The sequence below is a fragment of the Alexandromys fortis genome, unplaced genomic scaffold (genome assembly GCF_014885135.2).
Source record: "Alexandromys fortis isolate MF-2015 unplaced genomic scaffold, M_Fortis_MF-2015_v1.1 scaffold_36, whole genome shotgun sequence".
In the NCBI taxonomy this organism is placed as follows: Eukaryota; Metazoa; Chordata; class Mammalia; order Rodentia; family Cricetidae; genus Alexandromys; species Alexandromys fortis.
In genome coordinates, this window is record NW_026067915.1 from 8,417,691 (window position 1) to 8,435,326 (window position 17,636).

At 53.2% G+C, this 17,636-nt stretch overlaps 4 protein-coding genes across 5 annotated transcripts; all 4 read left to right on the forward strand.

The window, feature by feature from the left end:
* The first annotated feature begins 218 nt into the window (after window positions 1-218).
* On the forward strand, window positions 219-6,167 carry Hyal1 (hyaluronidase 1). The gene is made up of 5 exons (XM_050139254.1): window positions 219-1,939; window positions 2,402-3,325; window positions 4,171-4,260; window positions 4,427-4,733; window positions 5,989-6,167. The coding sequence occupies exons 1-5, from the start codon at window positions 1,880-1,882 to the stop codon at window positions 6,165-6,167; spliced, it is 1,560 nt and encodes a 519-aa protein (XP_049995211.1). The 5' UTR covers window positions 219-1,879.
* Naa80 (N-alpha-acetyltransferase 80, NatH catalytic subunit) lies at window positions 6,026-9,104 on the forward strand. The gene is made up of 2 exons (XM_050139259.1): window positions 6,026-6,170; window positions 7,916-9,104. Coding segments are annotated over exons 1-2 (996 nt in total). The 5' UTR covers window positions 6,026-6,168; the 3' UTR covers window positions 8,910-9,104.
* A 651-nt stretch (window positions 9,105-9,755) lies between these two features.
* On the forward strand, window positions 9,756-12,251 carry Hyal3 (hyaluronidase 3). The gene is made up of 3 exons (XM_050139258.1): window positions 9,756-10,646; window positions 11,189-11,278; window positions 11,382-12,251. The coding sequence occupies exons 1-3, from the start codon at window positions 9,756-9,758 to the stop codon at window positions 11,649-11,651; spliced, it is 1,251 nt and encodes a 416-aa protein (XP_049995215.1). The 3' UTR covers window positions 11,652-12,251.
* A 199-nt stretch (window positions 12,252-12,450) lies between these two features.
* Ifrd2 (interferon related developmental regulator 2) lies at window positions 12,451-17,468 on the forward strand. 2 transcript variants are annotated; one of them, XM_050139256.1, is made up of 11 exons: window positions 12,451-12,721; window positions 14,644-14,763; window positions 14,851-14,935; window positions 15,062-15,186; window positions 15,269-15,426; window positions 15,577-15,627; window positions 15,716-15,894; window positions 15,979-16,084; window positions 16,361-16,627; window positions 16,683-16,797; window positions 16,922-17,468. In XM_050139256.1, the coding sequence occupies exons 1-10, from the start codon at window positions 12,664-12,666 to the stop codon at window positions 16,791-16,793; spliced, it is 1,260 nt and encodes a 419-aa protein (XP_049995213.1). In that variant the 5' UTR covers window positions 12,451-12,663; the 3' UTR covers window positions 16,794-16,797; window positions 16,922-17,468. The 2 variants fall into 2 exon arrangements, with proteins under 2 accessions (XP_049995213.1, XP_049995212.1); XM_050139255.1 differs by having other exon boundaries at window positions 12,460-12,721; window positions 16,702-16,797; window positions 16,922-17,461.
* The last annotated feature ends 168 nt before the right edge of the window (window positions 17,469-17,636 follow it).

Consider the following 17,636-nt stretch of genomic DNA (forward strand, 5'->3'; position numbering starts at 1 on the left):
TATGCGCTACAAGACTCATGAATCCCCCTCTCCAAAACTAAAAAGCAGTAAATAGTTGCTAGAGAAAGGAGCTACCTACAAGTTGGCAAGCTGTTCCAAGGAAAACAGCTTTTGCGTATTGTTCCCCATGCTAGGGTGGGCCTTTTGGTGATACAGCTGCCTTTGAGTCATGTGGCTTCTATAAGTAGCCCCTCATCTTCCTGTAATGTAACAAAAAACAAAAACTCTTTGATTCACCAGTTAGACTTGGACAGAATAGTCTCTACTACTCTGTACTGTCATCAGTACTTTATCTGAGATGAATAGAAGTTGTTTACACTTGCTTAAGAAAAAGTCACGCCACACCAAAGATAACCAGAACGCCCTAAGGGATAGAGGAAGGGTCAGAGTAGCAATGTGGGGCTGCTCAAAGACCCTAGGCATGCACAGACAGTGAAACCAAGCCCATATGGTAGCCCTACTGTGAGCGCCAGGCAGTGTTCAGTGGCCACCAAGTACGAGCTTCAGTGGTTCAGGAACAGACACAGCTGCAGACCTAGACAGCATTCCACCTGGGTAGGGCCATGTCCTCTCCTTTCTTACTTTCCCAGCCCTTACAGGCAAGCCTGGACCTGAGCACCTAGCAGATCTCAGTAACCAGCCCATGATTCACAGAGCCAGTAAAACAACAAACGCATGAACACACAGTACTTATGCATGACCCCTGCTCATTTCCATGGTCATGCAAATACAGGGTCTCGTGATCACAAAATAGCAGCCTTGCTAGCACATAGTCCCAGGCACTGAGACCCCACACTTGTATGTATAAACCCCTGGGGATTTGGGCAGTGGCCCAGTTAGCAATTCACAAAGACAGTCACTGACCAGACTATACAAAGGGTGATGACACACCTCAACTTCACAAACAGAACCTCCCAGAACCAGGGACAGGTTACCTATTAGGCAGTCAGGCAGGGCTTAGAGCCTCCATACTTCTAGGAACCCACAAAAAATTTTGTTTGACTTGTACACATATGTATGTGTATGCGTGTGTTATAAGTATGCATATGTGTGGTGTAAAGGCCAGAAGTAAAGTGTATTTCTCTATTGCTCTCCATTATTTTTAATTAACATTTTACATTTATTTGTACTTACATGTGGGCATGTGCATGCCATGATGCTTGGTGGCAGTCAGAAAACACCGCTTGTCACAGTGGTGTGGAGAAAGTACTCTATAAGCATATAGTCCTCAGGGACCACACACTTAACCAGTTAGTTCTACCACGTGTGTCCCAGGTGTTGAACTCAGGTCATCAAGCTTGGCTGCAGGTGCTTTTACTGGCAAGCTATCTCACCAGGGCTTCTTATGCTTTAAAAATGTCTTTTTGAGGGACTAGGGATATAGCTTAGTGATGGAGCATTTGGTTAGCAAGCATGAAGCCCTGGGTCCTATTCCCAGCACTGCAGAGAGAGACAGACACAGAGAGAAACAGAGACAGACAGACAGATAGAGACACACAGAAAGAGAAACTTGTTTTAATGAGGCGGGGACCCACAAAGGCAAAAGTGCCCAGAGGCTGAAATGTCACGGTGCTGTGGAGAAAGGACTCCCTCTATAAGCATACAGTCCTCAGTGACCACACTGCAGGACCACACATTGCTGGACCTGGTTGGCTACTCTGCCTCCAGCCCCAGTAAGGACACAGCCTCCCCAAGTGCTGTCTGAGTGGGAGGGGCTGTTGTTAGACCAGCCCCAGTCCCACCCCGTGCCAACACAAGCCGCCAGCCCATAAACTGGGTGCGACTGTCTACAAAAGCTCAGAATTTCCCTGAAGCTGCAACAGCCACAAGCAGCAGCTTCTTGAAGTTGCTGCAACTACGGCCAGAACTGAGCCAAACCATGCCTGTGCTTATACAGCATGGTCAGGAAGTTTGGAGAATGAAACCCTTCAGTCCTGAGGTCAGCAGGGACAAGTGGGCAGCTGGCGGGTTTCCAGGGCTGGGTTCTTGGTCACTTGAGCATCCCTTTTCCCAACGGTTGCCAGGATTTCTGGTGGGAGAAACGGAATGGCCTCCCTTATTCATCAGATCGGCCTGAGCTGAGGGCTCAGCTCCTCTTTCAGAACAGATGTGACGCTTCCTCTGGTCCTTGGGGGAAAGGGTGGGTAAGATGAGGCCAAGGCAAAGCTTGAGAGAAGCAGATGGCAGAGTCCTGGCCACAGAGGGGACTCACTTGTACCTTTCATGGCAATGCTCCTCTCCAGGCCTCTGCTCAGCTCTCTGACCTCACTGAGCCCTGCAAATTAATGGTCAACTAAAATCACAGCAGGGACAACCTTCTGAGGAAGGGGCTGGGCCCAACTACTTCAAGCAGGGTTCAGAAAGTTTGACATATGCCTTGAACTCTGCCTCCCTTGGCCAGGTCTCCCCAGACCCACCCCGTGCCACTGCAGCCCACCTGCTTTACGTCTGTACCCTCTTCCTGACCTTGCTCAACTTGGCCCAAGGCTCCAGAGCTTCCATGGTACCCAACAAGCCGTTCATCACTATTTGGAATGCAGACACTTACTGGTGCCTGGAGAGTTGTGGAGTGGATGTGGATGTCAGTGTGTTTGACGTGATTGCCAACAAGGAGCAGAGCTTTCAAGGCCTTAACATGACAATTTTCTACAGCTGGCAGTTGGGTACCTACCCCTACTATACATCCACCGGGGAAGCCGTATATGGTGGCCTGCCCCAGAATGCCAGCCTGGTTACCCACCTCGCTCACGCATTCCAGGACATCAAGGCTGTCATGCCTGAACCTGACTTCTCAGGACTGGCGGTCATTGACTGGGAGGCATGGCGCCCACGATGGGCCTTCAACTGGGACAGCAAGGACATTTATCGGCAGCGCTCAATGGCACTTGTCCAGGCAGAACACCCTGACTGGCCGGAAACTTTAGTGGAGTCAGTAGCTCAGGACCAGTTCCAGGAAGCTGCACAGGCCTGGATGGCGGGCACCCTCCAGCTGGGGCAGGTACTGCGTCCTCGTGGCCTCTGGGGCTACTATGGCTTCCCTGACTGCTACAACTATGACTTCCTAAGCTCCAATTACACAGGCCAGTGCTCACTAAACATCCGTGACCAGAATGATCAGCTAGAGTGGTTATGGAACCAGAGCTATGCCCTCTATCCCAGTATCTACTTGCCTCCAGCACTGATGGGCACAGGGAAGGCACGGTTGTATGTTCGACACCGTGTACAAGAGGCGTTCCGTGTAGCTAGCGCTTCCAGAGACCCCAGTGTGCCCATACTGCCCTACGTGCAGATCTTCTATGAAATGACAGACCATCTTCTGTCCCTGGTGAGTCCTCTGTCACCTTGTCTTCACTGTCAGCCTTCCTTGGTAGATAATAAAGCAATAGGTCCAACAGCTGAGTCCACATAGCTTCAGGGTACTTCTGTCTTTTGGGGGGGGGGGCGTCATGTAAATCAAACTCAACATCTTGTACAAATTCTTTCCCACTGACTTATACCCTAGTATTTTGCCCAATCATTCCCACATACATAGAACATCTACTTGGTGCCAACTTCTGTGTGGAGCATGGGTGATTCATAATTTTTTTAAAGAATTTTTATTTATTTATTATGTGTACAGTATTCTCAGTATTCTGTCTGCGTGTATGCCTGCAGGCCAGAAGAGGGCACCAGATCTCATTACAGATGGTTGCTGGGAATTGAACTCAGGACCTTTGGAAGAGCAGGCAGTGCTCTTAACCGCTGAGCCATCTCTCCAGCCCCGGTGATTCATAATTTAATAGAAAAATTAGTTCCTGGGGGCTGGAGAGATGGCTCAGTGGTTAAGAGCATTGCCTGTTCTTCCAAAGGTCCTGAGTTCAATTCCCGGCAACCACATGGTGGCTCACAACCATCTGTAATGAGGTCTGGTGCCCTCTTCTGGCCTGCAGACATACATACAGACAGAATATTGTATACATAATAAATAAATAAATATTTTTTAGAAAAAAAAGAAAAATTAGTTCCTGTCTATTTACAGGCTAGACAGAGAACAGGCTTGCCCCCAGCTATCAGCACTAGAGCAGCCTCAGGTGAAGGCTACATATTATTTGTCCCATCCAGTGATGTTGCAGCAGTTCCCACAGGCAGGAAGGACGGTAGGTCCCATAGAACTATGCATCTCCTTCCCAGGAGGAGCTGGAACAAAGCATTGGGGAGAGCGCAGCTCAGGGAGCAGCAGGTGTGGTGGTCTGGGTGAGCTCAAAAAATACATCTACCAAGGTAAGTCGAGGTCTGGGAGGAGGGGTAGGGATGAGGGGAGACTTGGCCTACTCTTTGTACCCGGGAAGTCCTGGCTGAGTGAAGGTAAGTATCACTTACCTGTAAGAGGTAAAGACTGAGTGGGCCCAGACAGGCTGCGGTCACTTACACTCTGCTTCCCACTCAGGAATCATGCCAGGTCATTAAAGAGTATATGGATTCCACACTTGGCCCTTTCATCATGAACGTGACCAGTGCAGCTCTTCTCTGCAGTGAAGCTCTGTGTTCCGGCCATGGTCGCTGTGCCCGCCGTCCCAGTTATCCCGAGGCTCTGCTCACCCTCAATCCAGCCAGTTTTTCCATTCAGCTAACAAGTGATGGCAGGCCCCCAAGCCTCAATGGTACCCTCACACTTAACGATCGGACAGAGATGGCTATGAAATTCAAGTGTCGCTGCTACCGTGGATGGCGCGGAAAGTGGTGTGAGAAGCAGGGTACGTACTGATTAGCTGGACCTGCTCGCACAGCACATGCTGAACACCTAACATACCCTGGGCCTACCTATGACTTCCTCAAATACAGTCACATGCATACAGTCACAGTCAGGAGTACACTCAACCACTGTTCTAGTCATACGCACACAGGCACACTCGTGGGGGTAGTCACATAGTGACTCAGAATTAAGGGCAGGCACTATAAGGACTTACTTGGCAGAATCATAGGCAAGTCCTTCAGAATCTATGAGTCAGCAGTCACAAAAGCGGACATTTGCCATATGTCTGCTCTGTGCCAAGACCTGTGCTAAGTAAGCACTAGAAGTCTTCACAATTCAAGACATGCAGGAGGGGTGAATACTTTTCACTTATTTTTTGCTGTGCTGGAAATTGAAGATAGGACCTCACACATGCTAGTGTGTGCTCTACCACTAGGCTATATTTCTAGCCACTGAGGGGGAGTACGTTTTGTCCAGAGTTGCCCAGCAAGAAGAGACAAGCAAGGCCAGGCATGATGGAGCACACCTATAATCCCAGCACTAGGGAGGCAGAGGCAGGCGGATCTCTGTGAGTTTGAGGCCAGCCTGGTCTACAGAGTGAGTTCCAGGGCAGTCTCCAAAGCTACAGATAAACCCTGTCTTGAAAAAGAAAAACAGAAAACAAAACAAAACCAAAATGTATATTGAAATCTAGGTTATCTGGCTCCAAAGACAGAAACTTGCACACCTACTGTGTGTTGGTGGTGCCCTAAATGAGCTGGGAAAACACAATAACACCACTCTACAGGATCCCTGTATCTCCAGAGAGATACTAGCACTGCTCAACCCAGCCAAGGAAGCTGTCGTATTTTACTTAGCTGTTTAGTTAGCTCCTAAAATAGGCAGGTCTCAGAACCCAGAAAGCACTGGGAAGGCTCGTTTCTTTCACCCAAGTATGTTGTCTAAAGACCACTGCTTTCCATGATCAGGAAGAAGTCCTCTGATGCACTAGGTCTGCTAGACACTATCAAAGAGGAGACAAAACGAAACTCCATTACTACGAGCCCGGGGCGGAGCGGGGAGAGGTGCAGGCGGAGCCAAACACAAGCAAGCTGCTAGAAGTCAGAGGCAGGGCCTGCAGTGGCCGTGCCAAGAGAAGGCGGAGCCATCGGGAGGAAGTTTTAGGCCGGCCACCGCCGGAAGGGAAGACACCAGGGGACCGAATGGGCCTGCACTAGTTCTGTTGTGACGCTCAGAACCAGGGGCGGGGTGTCTAGGTGGTGACATTCCGGGCACGGAGGACTTAGGAGGAGGTACGCCGTCTCCGGGGAAGACTGCTGTGAGTCCTCCGTACGGCTGGGACCAGCGTAGGCAAACCGAGGAATCGGAGCCAGAGACCACGAGATACCGAATCGTGCGCAGGCTGGACGCGGACCATCCCGGAACTCGGCTTTAACATGTCAGTATCACCCTCACATCTCACACGTTACTCATCTATCTTCCCCGCGCCTGTGGTCCCCCAAGTGGCCGTGTCGCCCCTCAAGTCTTACCAGCGCTGGCCCTCCCCCCCTCCCCCAGCATGCTGAGCCACATCCACCCATAATCAAACTTTCAAAACCCCCACTCCCAAAAGATCCATGCCTGTGTCCCACAAGGGGCAGGTGCCCACCCTCTCTGAATACCGTGAGCTTTGCTCTACCTACAGTGGTGGGGCCCGCAATGAAGGGGTTAAGCCGGTCTGGGGAACCCTGGGGCTCTGGGTAGGGGCGGACCCTGAGGTTCCTCCTTCCAGTCTTTGCTTAGCAGCCTAGGAGCTGGGAGGGAACGCTGCTCCGACTGAGCTGACTGAGGCAGGTAAGGGGCTTAAAGCCCAGGTATGGGATTTGTGTGAGGGGTGAGAACTGCCTTTCCTTCAGTGAAGGGAAAGTTGGGAAGGGGAGTCAGGAGGCACTTTACGTGGGAGCAGATGAGAGAGGGGGAGTTATCTGTTCATGCACTCCAAGAAATCCCCCAACATAGCCCCTTCTTCCAGCAGAACCTAAAATAAGGTGGGCAAACAATGAGGATTAGACATTGGGTTTAGGCCTAGGTCCCCAGTCTGGTGACCTGGGTCCCCAGTCTGGTGACCGTTGGACACCTTAGATTTAAGGAAGCCATGGTCCTTATCAGGGTAGCTATGAAACTCAGGCCAGAGGCAAGCAGGCTTGCAAAAGCCACATTCTGTGCAATGGGCCACTCTCCACGCCGATGCCTGTTAGGACACCATATGTAGCAACAGTTGGGTCTATACCCAAAGTGCCCTGAACGGGACAGAATCGGAGAGGGGAACCATCAGCTCTGCTCTCCAGGAAGGAAGGCAGGTGGTGGTGATGGGGGCGGACTGGGCCTGTTTGGGTGGGTGCGTGGGTCCCAGCATCCACTTGATAGCAGGTGTGGCTCAATAGCTCAGAGCTAGTGGAGAGCCGACATACAGGGAGAAGGGAGGACAGGGCAACTGCTGGGAGTGATCTTTCTTCTTAAAAAGAAAACTCAGGTTATAGCGAAGTAGAGAGATATCTGGTTCAGCCTTTGCCAGGCTAGCCAGCTACAGTCATGGACTACTACAGATAAGACAGGCTACTCGGGGTGGTGACGGCTGATGCCTGCCATCCTAGGACTTAGGAGGCTGAGGCAGTTGGATCGCTACTTTGAGGCAAGCATAGGCTACATACCCTGGAGAGAGACAGAAGTGGGTGCGACCCGAACCAAAGCAAGAGATAGCCCGCAAGTGGACGAGGTTGGTTAGCCTGGCACAGTGAGCTGTTGTAATGGTCAACAAATTTGTAGCCAGAACTTCTGGGTTCTACCACAGCCTCCAGCATTTACCATGACCCCCCTCAGCCTCCCTCCAGTGTTGGGGTAGGACACCTGGGTTCATTCATTCATAGGGATGGGTCTCTTCCTGGACACCTGTACTTTCCAGTGCCTTCCCCAGTTCCCAGATGCATACCCCCCCATCCCTCAGTCCTTCTCTGCCTCCACCCTGTCTTCCTGACACAGCCTAGCGTGGCTGTTATCCACAGGAGGTGAATCCGTGTATGAGGCGATGCCACTGCCTGGAGACTGTGGTCTTACCCTCCAGCCTGGCAATGAGCCACCTGAAACCTAATGGGAAGTGACCTTGGCTTCCTATCTGCCTCAGCTGAGCCTGGATCCTACCTGTAGGCAAGAGCTGACTCTGAGCCCCGGCCCAGCCACACTGACCCCTACCTTAGACCGGATGGAGCTGATCCTGAGTACCAGCCCAGCCAAGCTGACTCTAGATCCTGCATGCCAGCCAGAATTGAGCCTGAGAGTCAACCTGACCAAGCTAACCCTGGATCCTGCACGCCAGCCAGAGCTGTCACTGAGTCCTAGGATAGCTGAGCTGACCCTGGATTCCACATGCCACCCAGAGATGACCCTCAGTCCTGGCCCAGCTGAGCTTACCCTGGATCCTGCACGCCAGGAGACCCCAGCCCTCAACCCAGCTGAGCTGACCCTGGAGCCTGTGCACTGTCGACCTGAGCTCCTGAGTGCTTGTGCCGACCTCATCAATGACCAGTGGCCCCGCAGCCGTGCCTCCCGTCTCCACTCCCTGGGCCAGTCCTCAGATGCCTTCCCCCTCTGCCTGATGCTGCTGAGCCCTCATCCCACGCCTGGAGCATCCCCTATTGTGGTGGGCCATGCCCGCTTATCACGGGTACTGGACCATCCCCACAGCCTCTTAGTGGAGACAGTGGTGGTAGCCCGGGCTCTGAGAGGCCGTGGCTTTGGCCGCCGCCTCATGGAGGGCTTGGAGGCTTTTGCCCGAGCCCGGGGCTTCCGCCGGCTTCACCTCACTACCCATGATCAGTTATACTTCTATGCCCATCTGGGCTACCACCTGGGTGAGCCTGTGCAGGGTTTGGTCTTCACCAACCGTCGGCTGCCCACTACCTTCCTACGTGCCTTCTCTAAGACACCCTGCCCTCAGCCACCCTGCAAGGGGCCTATCCTAACTGCCCAAGGTATCCCAAAGAGCTCCAAGGGACCCCCATTACCACCACCTCCTCCCTTACCCCAGTCTCTGACCACATCACCCCCTCCTTCACCAGGGCCCCTTGCTCAAAGCCTGCTAGAGACACGATACCGAGATCTGAAGGGGTGCCCTATATTCTGGATGGAAAAAGACATCTGAAGGCTAGGCACTGTCGGGGACACTGAATTGCCCAGAACAGTCCCAGCCTCAGCCCACTGGCCATACTTTAGACCCCTAGCCCCTGGGGGCAACCTTAGCCTGTGTATGTTTCCTGGGTACCAATGGGCCAGGAGGTGGCTTAAGAGCTTTGGCTCAAAGCTGTTAGTGTGGCTGAATAAAGGCTTCCATTAGGTATGGCTGTGACAATTTATTTGTTAACCCCCCTGCCCAGATCCTCTCTCCCTAACTTGGCCCAAGAGCCATTGATGAGGTAATATCTGTCCTTTGTTGCTCCTCCTCTGCCAGGCCCAGGGTAACTGTTCCTTTCCCATTTGCTCATTACCAAGTACTTACTATGTGTCAAGCCCGGCACTGGACATTGGCAGTGAAGAATTTGTGTGTGTGGCAGGACTCATGCTGGGCGCTGCAGGGATCCGGGAGATAGGTGATGGTAGAGACCTGAGTGCTGGATATGAATTAAGTCAGGGAAGCGAGAAGGCAAGCGCTGAGTGTTCTTGAGGCAGAGACAACACAGGCAGGGGAAAGCCAGGGACTTGTGACAGCCATGAGTTGGGGAGACCTCAGAGAACATGATGGTGCCGTAACAGAGATGGACAACACTGGAGGGATGGACAAGCACCGGATGCTTGGGGTATGGCCTCTCTGAGAGACCCATGGAACACTTTGGTGCCATGTTTAACCCCCAGCCCTGCCCCTTGAGGGGAGGAACTTGGGAAGCTTTCCCAGCTTTCAGCTTTCCTTGCTGTGCAAAAGGCATGGCGTTGGCTGTGGACTCTAAGCTCATACCCCCTCTCTCCTGCAGGTTTCCATCTTTGTGGCACGACCATGCAGCTAGGTCTAACCCTGGTGGTGGGGGTAGCCCTGTGCTTGGTGTATGGCCAGTCTTTGCTGCAGGTTCCTGAGCGTCCCTTTTCTGTGCTGTGGAATGTACCCTCAGCAAGATGTAAGGCCCACTTTGGTGTGCACCTACCACTCAGTGCCCTCAGCATCGTAGCCAACTATGGCCAGCATTTTCATGGCCAAAACATCACCATCTTCTACAAGAACCAGTTTGGTCTTTATCCTTATTTTGGACCTAGAGGCACAGTCCATAATGGGGGTATCCCTCAGGCTATGTCACTAAACCGCCACTTGGCACAAGCTGCCCATCAGATCCTCCACAGCCTCGGGTCTAGCTTTGCTGGCTTGGCAGTGCTGGACTGGGAAGAGTGGTATCCACTCTGGGCTGGGAACTGGGGTCCCCATCGCCAAGTCTACCAGGCAGCCTCCTGGGCTTGGGCACAGCAAATGTTCCCCCAGTTGGGCCCTCAGGAACAGTTCCACAAAGCCCATATTGGCTTTGAGCAGGCTGCCCGTGCCCTGATGGAGTCCACACTGCAGCTGGGCCGGACACTTCGCCCACGTGGGCTCTGGGGTTTTTATCGATACCCAGTCTGTGGTAATGGCTGGCATAATACAGCTTCCAACTATACAGGCCACTGCCATGCAGCCACCGTTAGCCGAAACAACCAACTACATTGGCTCTGGGCTGCCTCTAGCGCCATCTTCCCTAGCATCTATCTCCCACCCAAAATGCCACCTGCCTACCATCAGGCCTTCGTCCGACACCGCCTAGAGGAGGCCTTCCGTGTAGCCCTTGCCGGGCACGCACATCCTTTACCTGTTCTGGCCTACGCTCGCCTCACACACCGGAGCTCCGGGAGATTCTTGTCTCTGGTAAGTAAAAGCTGAGGTTTAGGGGTCTGAGTCCAGAGACACAGCTCTGTTCTAGAAGGACCTGAAGAGAAGACATTGCCTAAAGGACTTGGGAAGGTGGTCATGATCTAGAGGTTTTAAAAAGTTCCTATCCTGCTGGGTGGTGGTGATGCATGCCTTTAATCCCAATACTTAGGAGGCAGAAGGAAGCAGATCTCTGAGTTCGAGGCCAGGCTGGTATACAGAGTGAGTTCCATGATGGACTGGAGCTATATAATGAGACCCTGTCTCAAAAACAAACAAAAAGATCCCAGCCTGCTGTAAGGAGGCATGGCTGTGTGCTGGGATATCTCAGTGGGTTAGATAGAATCCATCCTTTGGGTATCTGGTCTAAGGACAGTTATTCTCTGGAGGCCCTGGGAAATTACTTAGAACTCTGTCAAAAGGGCCCTATCTAGAGGCAGATCAATCATAGCAGTAAATCAAATGGTACCGTCAATGAAGTTGGGCCCTGATGGGAATCTGGCCAGCCCAGCTTTGACTTAACAGTTTTTTGCCCCCAGGATGACCTGGTGAGGACTATTGGCGTGAGCGCAGCACTGGGAGCAACTGGAGTGGTTCTCTGGGGGGACCTGAGCTTCTCCAGCTCGGAGGTGAGCATGGCCCCTGTGCACACGCTGGAGTCCTAAGTTAAGGGAGAAGCCATGCCAAGTCAGAGAAGGAGCAATGATGTATACATATCTCTTCTCTCCTTAGGAGGAGTGCTGGCGTCTCCATGACTACCTAGTGGGCACTTTAGGCCCCTATGTGATCAATGTGACAAAGGCTGCCATGGCCTGCAGTCACCAACGATGTCATGGCCATGGTCGCTGTGCCCGGAGAGACCCGGGACAAATGGAAGCCTTTCTGCATCTGAAGCCAGATGGCAGTCTTGGAGCTTGGAAGTCCTTCAGATGCCGCTGTTACTTGGGTTGGGCTGGCCCTACTTGCCAGGAGTCTAAACCTGAACCTAAGGAAGCTACATAAAGTCAGGAGTTCCTGCCCTTGGTTCTTGTCCCTGCCGCTACTTTCCCAGGCTAGGGAAATTCGCCTTTATGCTTTGTTTAGCTAATAGAACTTTACCAAGTAAATAGGCCACTTCCACCAACACACCTCCCCTCAGAATTCCTAAGGAATAAATAGGGCCTAATTAAAAACATAAAACCAGGTTCAGAGCTCTCTGAGGTCATCCGACTTAAGGCAATAGAGCAGCCTCAGGGAGTCAGTTCCAGACATTTAAGGTTGCCAGCCTGCCTAGGGCTTTGTTTCTATATCTTAGTGCAGCTACTGAGAAGTCATAGCTAGGGGCAGAGAGGCAACCCCTACACTCTTCCCAACACACGCGCATATACACATGCACGCATGTGCCCTTGCCAAAAAAATAAATAAGTAAGCTAAGGCCTGTTAAATGCTAGGCTATTATTTGTACTCTCATCCATAAAGTCACTTTCTCGTTACTTGAGGTTTGTCTGTCCTCACTATTCTACCAAGTGTCAAACCCTGGCCTCAATGCTGATACCCCGTTACAAGGGCCTAGGGAAGCTTCCAGCAAGGAGGGAAACTACTGAGTTAACTATCAACCCAGGCGCCGCGGGGACAAGGGGAGGAGGAGGGGCAAGGGGGTAGGCAGGGCATTGTGGGTACATAGTTTAGCTGGAGCGGCGTCGGCGTGTGTGCCTCCAGAATGGACTACCATTCCCGTCGTGCACTGCGCTCAACTCGGGCCGCCCTAATCTGTGTTCGCAGATGCCTGGGGATAGTAGTTTCGGCCGCGTGGCTGTGGATCTGAACCGGGTGGCGGGGAACTCACCTTCCCAGCGACCCGTTTGACAGGGCGGGGCGCCTCACGAAGATGGTGGCGCGCGCGGCGTGTGGCTCCTGTCGTCTTCCCCAGTCTCAACGCGGTGCACCGGCCAGCGTTTCGCTGGTTTGGAGTCCCCGCCCTCCAGGTCCCTGACCCTGCGCCCCCTTACCGTCTCCCTGACTCCTGGTTCCAGGAATGCCTCGTGCTCGAAAGGGCAATGCGCTCCGCAAGGGCGGTCAGCGCCGTGGAGGAGGTGAGTCCGGGGGCTCCGGTAGAATGGTTCAGTAGTGAGCGGGAGGTGTTTCGTGGTTCCCCTTGGATGTCACCGAGGGTCTTGGGTTGGCGAATCTTGCGGGATCAGACCAGTGCAACCTTCCCGGAATTCTGCTAAGGCTCGCACGTGCCCCAGCAGGCATTGGCCACGTGTGCGCCCAACTTGAGCTCATTGCCAGCTGTTTTTCGAAATCCCGCGCCCGCAGCGGTGATTTGGCCAACATTTAAGGACCTTGATTTTCCCATCGCTGCTGGGGGGGTGAACAATCACTCGAGACAAAAGCCCCTTTGCCAAATACTGGTGCATTTGGTAGACTGCGCAGGGAAGTTGGTGGAAAGGCCTCGTCTGTTCTGTAAACCGGTGAAGTGTGATTGGGAAAGTACAGAACTGAGGCCTTAGCACTTGGGCTGGAGACTCGGTGGACGTCCTAGAGCAAGAGTCCGTCTTGAGACTCCTTATCAGCCTCAACCAGAAGCATGTCCTGTTGCGGTAAACACATTAATTCTGGTGAGATAGAGTGCCTGCCAAGCACAGTTTTGATCCGACTGCCACCCTAATGCTGCTTGGGTAGGTAATGTGGCTTGTCATTAGTAGGGTTACAAGGACTAGTACTGCAACCAATTACTGAGTGGTTCCCGATGGAATCTTGGGGAGGCCCCGGGAGAGGAGCTCCTGGGTGAGACCTGAGAAGGAAAAGCGCCCCAGGCAGAGAGCCTGTTGTGCAAAGGCCTGGCAACCAAAGGACCACAGTACAGCGAAGCAAATAAGGAAGTCTGGGCTGTTTTGATAAGTGACAGTAAGAGTAAAGGTGAACAGAAGCCAAGGTGTGGGCTGCGCATTTTCCTTGAGGCAAGTAATGTTAATAGTCCCTAAGCGGTAGGGACTGCCACCACCAGATCAGAACCTGTCCAGGACTCTGCTGCAGCAAGTAGCTCTGCCTCAAAGCCAGTCCTTAGCCCTGGAGAGAACTCAAACACAGGAATGTACCTGCCCACGGACACTTTGGGAGTCCCCTATATTCTTTTTCAATGCTCAGCCAAGAGCTTCTGGGGCTGGAGAGATGGCTCAGAGGTTAAGAGCATTGCCTGCTCTATCAAAGGTCCTGAGTTCAATTCCCAGCAATCACATGGTGGCTCACAACCATCTGTAATGGGGTCTGGTGCCCTCTTCTGGCCTGCAGGCATAGACACAGACAGAATATTGCATACATAATAAATAAATAAAAAAAAAGAGCTTCTTCTGGTCTTTCACTGCTAGGAGGAGCCATTATATCTATATCTAAAGTTCATGGCCCGGAATGGACCAAAGGAAGCTCAGGAACACTGAGCGCTCAGCACACGCACTGGGACCTGGGCTTCTGCTCCCAGGGTTGATAGGTAGCTTAGTGAGTGTGGTGGCCTGTAGCAGCACCCTTACAAGTCAGTTGTTCAAAACTGGGCACTGGTCAGACTATAGCTCTGCCAAGATTGGGGTGGGACAGGGGATGTTAGGGTATAGCCCAATGGAGAGCATAAGACCCTTGGGTCTGTGTAGTACTGTACCCTGAGCCCTAACTTTTACTTGTTCACTTTTGAGCATAATTGAAACCGGGACACAGGCCTATGTGGGAGTCATCCAGTCCCTTCTGTCACTGTGTGGTTCCTACTCACCTTAAAGCAGCTGTACCCTCCAGGGGTCCCCGCTCACCAAGTCTGGCAGGTTGTGCCTGGGTAGGCCTAGCACCTACGAGCAAGACCTCCTCCCCTTTTTCCTTGCTTCCGAATTCAAGTCCCTCTGCTGCTTAACCTGGCCTTGGTTTGCTCATCTCTACAATGGGATAGCATTCATGAAGTTACACGAGGTACCCTGAGTCAGCCCTCATCCGTACAAGCTGGTCGGATAGCAAGTTTCATGTTCCCCAGGTGCCAGGAGCAGTACCCAAGCCGACTCAGGTTCCAGCGAGGATGAAGCGGCCAGTGAGGCCCGGAGTACCACCAGTGAATGTCCCAGCCTGCTCAGTGCCACTGCAGAGGACTGCCTGGGTGAGAGTGGGTTGAAGTGTGACAGGGATGCAACGAGGGCTCCACTGGGCAAGGACAGAATTCAGTGGTGCCCGGCTGACTTTGCAGGTGGGGAGGCTGTGGATGAGCAGAGCCAGCAGGACAACCTGGAGGAGAAGCTGAAGGACTCGGTGGACTGCCTCACTGACAAGAGGTACCTCTGGCTGCTGGCCAGATTTAGCGCGCAGGGCCTTTGACACGCTTCTGCACGCTCTGCCTTTGCCAGGTGGAACCAAGGGAGCCATCACCCATGTGAACCCTTTCTCTATCTCCCTCCCAGTGCCAAGACCCGGCAAGGAGCTCTGGAGAGCCTGCGCCTGGCCCTGGCCTCCCACCTGCTTCCTGACTTCTTGCTGGAGCGCAGCCTCACACTGGCGGATGCCCTGGAAAAGTGCCTTAAGAAAGGTCAAGTCCTGGGCGCTTGGGGAACCCTAGCTAGGCAGGTGTTGACGCTTGCTGCATGCGCTAACTGGAAAGCATCCTGTAGGAAAGGGTGAAGAACAGGCCCTGGCTGCTGCGGTGCTAGGCCTGCTCTGTGTGCAGCTGGGCCCTGGACCCAAGGGCGAGGAGCTGTTCCATAGCCTGCGGCCGCTGCTAATCTCGGTGCTCAGTGACTGTACTGCAAGCCCCGCTGCCCGACTCCATGTGAGTATGTCCATGCCCCATGGACCCTCATCCCAGAGCAGGATGTCGGGGTCTACCTATCTTGAGAATCCCGGCCCTAAAGAGGGCGAGCCTCGTGTAATGTTCCTGTTGTTGAGCCATGGTAGCCTAGCTTTGTCCTCTTCCCAACAGTGCGCTTCTGCTCTTGGCTTGGGCTGTTATGTGGCTGCCACCGATGTCCAGGTAAGTGGACTTTGGGCGTGGGTTATAGTGTAGTGGCTGGACTCAGTGGCTCTGTCTGTGAACCTCCCCTGTCTCCCTGTGCTCCTAGGACCTGGTCTCTTGCTTGGCTTGCTTGGAAGGTATTTTCAGCTGGTCCTGTGGACCTAGTGGCTCCCCTGCTGCTCTGGTCCCTGCCAGCCTACATGGCCTGCTCTGTGCTGCCCTGCAGGCCTGGGCATTGCTGCTCACCATCTGTCCTAGTACCCACATCAACCACATCCTCGACAGGTAGGAACAGCTGCCTACTGGGAGTGGGGGGATTGCGAAGGGACCCTCAACCCCTACCCGGAACTTAGCTCGCTGTTTCCTTAGGCAGCTGCCCCGGCTGCCGCAGCTCTTGTCCAGCGAGAGCGTGAACCTGCGGATTGCTGCTGGCGAAGCCATCGCTCTGCTCTTTGAGCTTGCCCGGGACCTTGAGGTGCGAGGGAAGTACCTGCTGGCATCGCGCGCACACTCGCACACACACACACACGCGCATGCACACACAAATCTTCAGTCTTGGGTCATTTTGTAGGGGAGGTGACCTCAACACTTAACATGCTAGGTGTTTTAGTGGGAATTCTGAGCAGAGTTGAACTGCTGGGGAGAGGCCAAGGAGGGCTTGAGAGAAGAGGAGCCAGGCAGAGGAAAGCAGCACCATGCCCAGTTCCAGAAGAATTCAAGCTTCTACCAGCACCTCATTGTTCCCACACAGGAGGACTTTGTTTATGAGGACATGGAGGCGCTCTGTGGTTCCCTGCGTACTCTAGCCACTGACAGCAATAAGTACCGTGCCAAGATTGACCGCCGACGCCAGCGCTCCATTTTCCGAGCCGTGCTGCACTTCGTTGAGGGTGGTGACTGTGAGGAAGAGACAATCCGCTTTGGACTGGAAGTGCTCTGCATAGACACCTGGGCTCGCCACCGCATCTACACAGCCTTCAAGGATGTGCTGGGCTCAGGCATGCACTATCACCTCCAGGTGAGGGGCTGTACGGGGAGGTCTGCCTAGCTTGACTATTTCAGAATGTCTTTAGTTAATTGCCTTGTCTTCAGAACAACGAGCTTCTCCGCGACATCTTTGGCCTGGGCCCTGTGCTGGTGCTGGATGCCGCTGCCCTGAAGGCCTGCAAGATTTCACGTTTTGAAAAGGTTTGCATCTTGGCACCTTTATCTTGCCTCCTGTTCCCTGGAGGCCTCGAGCTGTGAGCTGGCTACGGGAGGAGCCCGAACTTTCCTTCTCGGTTCACCAGGCTCCCTTCTTTGCCTCCCTCAGCACCTGTACAATGCTGCAGCCTTCAAAGCCCGGACCAAGGCCCGGAGTCGTGCGAGGGACAAGCGGGCAGACGTCTTGTGAAGCAGACTGGCCAATGAGAAGGCTACCCGTACCCTTACCATATTTTTAACAGAAGACAGAGCAAGAACTGGTCCCCACCAGTGATTGTCACTTTATTATTATTTTTTTTAATGATGAAACCAAAACTAGACAAATATGGGAGGCCAAGGGCTCAGGACACTCAAGACTCTGGCCTCTGTGTCTGCACTCAGCCCTGGGGCTATGACCTCATCCTGTCCTGTCTCAGGTGAAACCAAATGTGCACCAGTCCTCCCAGAGCTGAGGGGCAGGTGAGAAAGGACTGACCCTTTCCTTTTTTAAACCTTTTCCCCTGGAGCCACTTCCTTTGGGGTCTGGCTCCTGTCCACAATGGCATAAGGTAGGCAAAGCTACCTAGAATGAATGTGTGTGCTGATTTTTAAAAATGACAGAGTATTAAACCATACTTGTTCCCCGTGACCTTTATCCTGAGTCCTTTGTTGGCCTTCCCCCTCCTCTCTCACCCTAGGCTTGGCCCCAGCTAGATCTCTATTTCATCTTTGCCCTCCAAGGCAGTCTGCCTGCATGGTCCCCACCCCCAACTCAGCCTAGCCTGTCTGAGAACTGAGACTGGACCCCCCACTAGGAGGCCTGGCAGAGTGGGTGGCCAAGCGGG